Source organism: Olea europaea, unplaced genomic scaffold (assembly GCF_002742605.1).
Source record: "Olea europaea var. sylvestris unplaced genomic scaffold, O_europaea_v1 scaffold601, whole genome shotgun sequence".
Classification (NCBI taxonomy): Eukaryota; Viridiplantae; Streptophyta; class Magnoliopsida; order Lamiales; family Oleaceae; genus Olea; species Olea europaea.
In genome coordinates, this window is record NW_019264357.1 from 164,466 (window position 1) to 172,340 (window position 7,875).

The 7,875-nt window shown below is 37.1% G+C and overlaps 1 protein-coding gene across 1 annotated transcript; it reads left to right on the forward strand.

The window, feature by feature from the left end:
* Positions 1-315: 315 nt before the first annotated feature.
* On the forward strand, positions 316-6,164 carry LOC111389579 (light-induced protein, chloroplastic-like). Its single transcript, XM_023014504.1, has 3 exons — positions 316-867; positions 5,183-5,378; positions 5,654-6,164. Exons 1-3 carry the CDS (start codon positions 407-409, stop codon positions 5,966-5,968), a joined length of 972 nt encoding a protein of 323 aa, XP_022870272.1. The 5' UTR covers positions 316-406; the 3' UTR covers positions 5,969-6,164.
* The last annotated feature ends 1,711 nt before the right edge of the window (positions 6,165-7,875 follow it).

A 7,875-nucleotide genomic window follows, 5' to 3' on the forward strand; every position in this document is an offset into this window, starting at 1 on the left:
GGTAGTTTCAAATTTCTAAAAAAGTCAAAGGTCATTTTGGAAAAGGTTATATACTATTTGGGTCATTTTCATGTATATCCCATTATAAGTTTATATGCACAAAATCGAGAGCACCGGTTCAAAGCTGAGCTCTTTACCTTTAAACCCAGTACAACACGTGTCCAAAGCTTACGGCATCCCAGCTGATGACCTCCCTGTCTAAAATATCCCCAGCTTTTGCAAATATCTCGATAAAATGACAAGGACTAGATAGTCTTTTCACTTCCAACTACCAATTCGTACGAAATCCTACCGCGTCCCCGATTTCATTAATAAACAGAGTTCAGACTTCAGAGGTCTGTCTTTGGTAGAGTAATCTGTTTCCTCTGAATCCGCCAGGAAAAAACCACCGCTGCCACCGTCGAGAATGGCTACAGTTTCTTATTTCAACGGATTACAATTCAAAACTTTCAATGTTTCCGTCCAGAATTCAAAATTCACATCGAAATCGTCTCTTTCTCCTGTAAATTTAATCAGTGTCTCGGCTAAAATCGTGCCACAGAATTCCAATTTAAAAAAAGAATTTACGAAGCCGAAGCCGAAATTTTTGGTTCGAGCAGAGGTCGATGATGAGTGGGGTCCAGAAAAAGAGCCGGACGCATCCGCTATAGCAGTGGCAGAGGAGGAGGAGCCACCAAAGGAGCCTACTGAAATTGACATACTGAAGAAGCAATTGGTGGACTCTTTCTATGGAACAAACAGAGGTTTGACTGCTAGTACTGAGACGAGGGCTGAGATTGTTGAGCTGATCACGCAGCTTGAGGCGAAAAACCCGAATCCGGCACCCACTGAGGCTTTGACCCGGCTCAACGGAAAATGGATTCTGGTGTAAGTTCCACTATAATTTTTCCTCTAATAGGAATATGAAGTTAATTTATTTTTGAATTTTTTATTATATTACACTTATGCGGTAGGCCTAATTTGGTGATATTAGTATTAGTATTATTATTTTTGAGTTTTTCAAGCAACAATTTTCAATTGTTTCGCGTACCACATGCGTGTTTTTATATTAAAATGGCCCCTGATAAATTCTGTTGATCAACATCAAAATGGCCCCTGATGAAAAATATTATAGGGTGTTTGGTAGGAATTTTTATGTGAAAATGAATTTTTGAATAGTAAATTGATGGGAAATGTGTGGTTGAAAAATAAGAAAAAGTTTTTGATTTACGTGTAATATTATTTTAATAAAGAATGTGTGGTTGAAAAGGAAAGAGAGAAAAATGCATTTTGATAAAAAAGGTGCCAAACAGGGCCTTAATAAACAAAAGATGTGTATATACTATTAAGGCACGCTAGTAAAGTAGATTTGACGTTATTGAATAAGAAAAAATTTAGATTTTTGTTTGTTATATCAGCAGATGGATTCGGCACAGCCAGACGATCAATTTTATAATAGAATTACTTCTAGAGTCTGGAGATGCTGACCATGGAAATGGATATACGTGTATACAATTGCTTATTCTTCTTCATGTTGGGACCGATTGACCAATAATGCAGGAATTGAGATTTAATGAATTCCACTTGTTGTAATTGAAGTATTGAATAAGATCACAAATAACCACGAGCAAGATTAAAGTAAAGAAATAAAAGAACTGGCAGAGGAACGATGTTATTTTATTCAATCAATGAAAGGAGAGAATTACAGCAATAATGGCTTCCAAAATACTGAAAGAGGAGCCTTGTATTTATAGTATAAAATCTAGTCCTAAAAGAGTTCCAAAAAATGTAAGAAATCTAATGCAATTTAGACTCCTATTTGAGTCACACTTCTAATAATCTCCATCTTGACTCAAATTCTGGTGCAACGAACAAAGTTCCAAAATTTCTCCACCTTGAGAAATAATCCGTTTGCATCAGAATGAACTGACCAATCTCCTCAACGCAATAACTAAACTCTCCACGATAACACGTTCCCTCGCCCGACGTCCACAAGCGACACCCGAATCCAAACCCGGGTTCCCAAAATTCCTCTTGAAATTAACAATCACCGGACAGGGTCGAAGCACACCCTGTAGCAGAAGCCACACCAAATGCACAATCAGAAGGTCCCTTGCCAATATTGTCACCTTCAATGATTTCTAAAGTATTATAGACATCTCCAAAACTATACATACGCTCCATGAGTCCATTGGCATTACAAGAACACAGTGTACTCGCTAAAATTGGTGGCAAAGTGGAATTACCAACACTCCATTGAGCAAAGTTCTTAACTGACCCAGAGTCATACCCGAGAGGTACTGTACCAAATTGAATGTCCACCACGGTACTGAACTTGTCCAAATGTCTCTGAACTGGTTCTGCGCTCCCCTACAAGATGTACAACTGGGATTTCCTCTGTCCCCCCAGTACAACCCGGACACCCTCGAACCTTCAAGACTCCACCTCCACCAGAAAATTTGTACCCTTTTTCATCCAAGGTACTAAGTGATATGAGATTTTTTGTTAAGTCTGGAACATGGCGAACCTGATCAAGTGTCCTCACTGTTCCATCCTGTAGTCTCAATCTGACCCGACCGATTCCTGCAACCCGGCAAGATTAGTTGTTTCCTATGACAACTCCACCTCACTTTACCGTCTCATATGTTTGAAACAAAGCCCTATTGGGACACATATGATACGAACAAGCAGAATCCAGAATCTACTCCTCAGGTTTGGATTCCCCGTTAGATACAGCCAACATCACATCTCCATCATCACAAAAAATTTCAACAATATTAGTCTCATTTGAATTATCTGATTGCCCCGCATGATTTACATGTAAATCACCTTTATCTTGCAATTTGTCGCAATCTTTCTTGATGTGTCCTTTCCTCTTGCAGTAATAACAATACACATTGCTGTACTTCACTTTCGATCTACTCCTCTGTCTATCACCATGAGTAACAAGAGCATCCCCACTCCTAGATGCAGGATCTCCAACCAACTCCATCTTCTCTTTTGAGAACAGGGCATCGTATACCTCCTCAATGGATAACGTGTCACGACTATACAGAATAGTATTACGAAATGACAAAAAAGAATTGGGTAGCGAACACAACAGGACCAATGCTAGATCCTCTTCATCATATTTTACCTCCAACGTTTCCAAATCTACAACGATCTCCTTGAACATAGTAAGGTGGTCTTGCAGTGACCCTTCTTTCGCCATGCTATGAGAATACAACTTCTGCTTTAGAGTCAGTTTGCTCGTCAAACTCTTTGTCATGCACAACTGCTCTAGCTTGAGCCACAAAGCAGCCGCTGTCTTCTCCTTGAAAACATCTTGCAGCAAATTGTTGGATAAATGAAGTTGAATTTGCGCTAAAGCCTTCCGATCTTTCCGTTGTTTCTCCTTCATAGATAAGTTTGCTGGCATCCTATCAAAACCCAGCAAAGTATCATCAAGATCCATTTGCGTCAACACAGCTCTCACCTTTACTTGCTACAGCGAAAATCTTGTATTGCGATCCAATAGCAGAATTTCATATTTCAATGAATTCATCTCTAAAATATCTCAATTAAATTAGGAAGAACTTGCAACCTGCAACACCTAAAAATGAAAACTACCAAACGTGTAAGGGGTAAAATAGTCTAGAATCATAATTTTGCCCAAAACTGAAATTGGACTCCACCACAAGGTCCGTCTCGTCGTCCGGAGAAAACTGCCTGAAGACACCGTCGTCGGAAACTGCCGCACGCGCCGCCACTCTCCTCGTCGGAGTTCCATTGCCGGCGACTGGCCGGAAATGCGTCGACGACTTGTGACCTTTTCTGGATCGTTTCTGCCTGCTGAGTCCACAGATGGTGTTCGTTTCTTCAAACTCTTTTTGGTTTGACCAGAAAACGCAAAAACAGTCCGACAGAAAATCGAAAAATTGGACAGATTCGTTTTTTGATTTTCTGGTAATTTTCTGACGATTTTTCGATCAGTTTCAGGCCAAAAATTCACCAATAACCCCGCTCTGATACCACTTGTTGAAACTGATTGACCAATAATGCAGGAATTGAGACTTAATGAATTCCACTTGTTGTAATTGAAGTATTGAATAAGATCACAAATAACCACGAGCAAGATTAAAGTAAAGAAATAAAAGAACTGGCAGAGGAACGATGTTATTTTATTCAATCAATGAAAGGAGAGAATTACAACAATAATGGCTTCCACAATACTGAAAGAGGAGCCTTTTATTTACAGTATAAAATCTAGCCCTAAAAGAATTCCAAAAAATGTTAGAAATCGAATACAATTTAGACTCCTATTTGAGTCACACTTCTAACACTTCAATGGTAGCAGTGAATAATGAGATGATTTAGTTCTTGTTGCTCTGCGCAACTATTCACTTGGTTTCTGATGGGAACGTTAATCATGTATCCCGGTGGTATAATTTGTATTTTGCCTCGTTTGTAAATCTAACACTATTGATGAATAAAAAGGCCCTGTTCTTCACAATATTTAAAAAAAAAAAAAAAATAATAAATTCCGGACCAAGTGGTACTTGTCACTGTACAACATTTTTATGCTAAAAAGTGGGAACTTATTATACTGTGACTAAAAAGACCACAATTGACTGACACTAGCGAACTGAGGTTGAGAGGAACTGGAACTAGCCACCATCGTAATATTTGGGGTTGCAGTATAAACTCAAATTAGGAGTTTTCTGTAAATAATGATCAATATATGGTGTCATATGTGACTGTGATTGGTTAATATTTTATAATAATGTTCTTAAGAATCTAAAAACAGTGCTTGAAAACAGTGGAAAACTCAGAAATAGCCATCTAGTTTTTTGGCTTTCCTGCTTCATTTTGATGTCTTTTAAGGCCATTTTCAAATTGGTTTGCTGGAGCTGCATGGACATGGGATGTTGTGCCTCTTAAGTGACTTCCCATATTTGTTCTGGAGTTATATGAGACCCTGAATCATTTTAAACTAGTAGTCATTCTTCTCGATAATGCTTTTCTCCCACACTTTTTTACTTGGTTTGAATGTTAATGATGGCGTATATTTGTTGTAACTTACTGCAAGAATTTTATTTTTTATTTTTTTGAAAAAGATTTTATATCAGGGTTGTCTGCATTGGTCATGATCTCAGAGCCTGATCATTAATTGCTAAGATTAAATTGCACAAATTGACGAACTTTTTCCTGTGGGGCACTGCAGGTACACATCTTTCGTGGGTTTGTTTCCTTTGTTATCAAGGGGAACACTGCCATTGGTGACTCTTGAAGAGATATCACAGACAATTGACTCGGAGAAATTAACAGTCCAGAACTCTGTTGTCTTTGCTGGGCCCTTGGCAACCACTTCAATAAGTACCAATGCCAAATTTGAAGTTCGAAGTCCCCAGCGTGTGCAGGTACTTTTTGTTCATAGTTTTACATTTTCTTATAATAAATCATACGAGTAAAGATCCCATTTATTTATTATCCAAAAATTTCCTTTCTTTTGTGACGCTGGCGAAAATCTTGTACAATGAACTGCTTTCTCAAGGAAATATTAATGGTTCCATATGGTTTGACCTGTTTGATCATTGCCTCCATCCCAAAATAGTTTGAACATATTACGTTTACTTCTGAGTACAAAAATAACTTATTTTAAAAATAATTCTTACCTTGCCGATCTGAATTGCAGATAAAGTTTGAAGAAGGAATCATAGGCACTCCTCAGCTGACCGATTCCATTGTATTACCAGAAAATGTAGAATTTCTGGGACAGAAGATTGATCTCACACCCTTCAAAGGTTTGCTCAGTTCTGTTCAAGACACAGCTTCCTCTGTTGCAAAAACCATTTCTACCCAGCCACCGCTGAAGTTTCCCATTTCCGGTGCCAGGGCAGAATCTTGGCTTCTAACAACATACCTTGATGATGATCTTCGGATCTCGAGAGGAGATGGTGGCAGTGTGTTTGTCCTTATCAAGGAAGGCAGCGCCCTTTTGACTCAGTAGGCATATTACTAATTTTCCAGTGAGGGCTTGTAGAATTGTGTGTAATATTACAGGTGACTGGCAGTTAAATACTGGTGTGTAACTGTATTGACATGTATAAGACTTACAAGTAAACTGTGAACTGGAACTCCAAGGTTTGGCTATGTAATGAAAAATGTGCGTGCAGCATTGTGAAAAGTAAATCTTCTTTAATCAATTTTCCTTTTTCCGGTGGACATTTCCTTTTGTGGAACCTCTAGTTGAGGTTAATGAGGATATAGTTCCTCGTAATACAGGTGTATCCTTCGACGTATATTTTTAGGAAAATATTCTTGATCCTCTTGGCAGAATTCGATATTTATTATATTATTGTCTCTATAGTTTCTTGACCACAAGTCCTCAAGTATCATTGCTTGGCCATTTATCAAGAATATAGTTAATGCAAAAATAATTTCTCAACTAATTTTCTGAGTCCAAGTAGGGGTAGTTTTTCAATAAAGAGAAGGGATGATCGATGCGTCTATACTCTCTTAAATGAGTACCATGATTCAAATCTTTAGCTATCAATAATGTAAAAAGCTGTCATGGTATCGAGTGTGATACTTTGTAAAAATATATTGTTACATCTAAAAATATGCGTTGATTTATATAAAAAAAGTAGAGATGTTCAGAATGAGTTATCGTTGATAACACAAATACATTTCGAATATATATTATTAAATTTGCAAATCACTTGATTTATTTATGAACAAGCATAGATAGATAAAAAGCATGAAAGAGTAAGTATGGAAAATAAGGTGCTATAATAGTTAAATGATTTGCTGCTATTTGGGTAACCCCCGAAAATGAAACGAACAATGAAAACCGAAGGCGGTAAGGAATCAAATCATTGGTAAATTAGAATATACTTCGTAAGTTTAGTAAAATCCACCAACCTTGACAAGTTGAAATAGTAGGAATTAGGTAAAAGGGTAATTGGCACAAAACGTCCTTACCTTTCAAGTCTATTGTGGAAAACGTCCCTATCTTTCATTTTTTGGCATTTTTGCCCTCATTTCAACCTTTCTTTGCACTGGACGTCCTTCCGTCCATATTCCGTCAGTTTTTCCGTTAATTAAAGGGTAATTGGCACAAAACGTCCCTACCTTTCAAGTATAATGTGGAAAACGTCCCCACCTTTCATTTTTTGGCATTTTTGCCCTCATTTTGCGCCGGACGTCATTCCGTCCATATTTCTTCAGTTTTTCCGTTAATTAAATACAAAAATACCTTTTTCTTTCCATAAACAAGGGTAAAATTGTCCTCACCCACTTCACCCCTTTTTCCCGCCATCAACTTAGTCCATAAGTAACAGTGGCAGCAACATGAATCTGAAAATATTTTAAATGATTAAGTTCAATAAAGAAAAAATATCGTGAACACATTATATTTTACAATTCCACAACTACTGTTGCTGTCATCTTGTGTCACTGGAAAATTTTAGAAAGACATATTAAATGGGTAGTCAATTTATAATGAGCCAAAATGGTGAATGGCTCTTTTTGGCTCAATGGAGAAGATGAATAACTCATTTTAAATTGACTCATTATAAATTGACTACCCATTTAATACGTCTTTCTAAATTTTTCCAGTGACACAAGATGATAGCAACAGTAGTTGTGGAATTGTGAAATATAATGTGTTCACGATATTTTTTCTTTATTTAACTTAATCATTTAATGGCTCTTTTTGGCTCAATGGAGAAGATGAATGGCTCATTTTAAATTGACTCATTATAAATTGACTACCCATTTAATACGTCTTTCTAAATTTTTCCAGTGACACAAGATGATAGCAACAGTAGTTGTGGAATTGTGAAATATAATGTGTTCACGATATTTTTTCTTTATTTAACTTAATCATTTAAAGTATTCAGATTCATGTTGCTT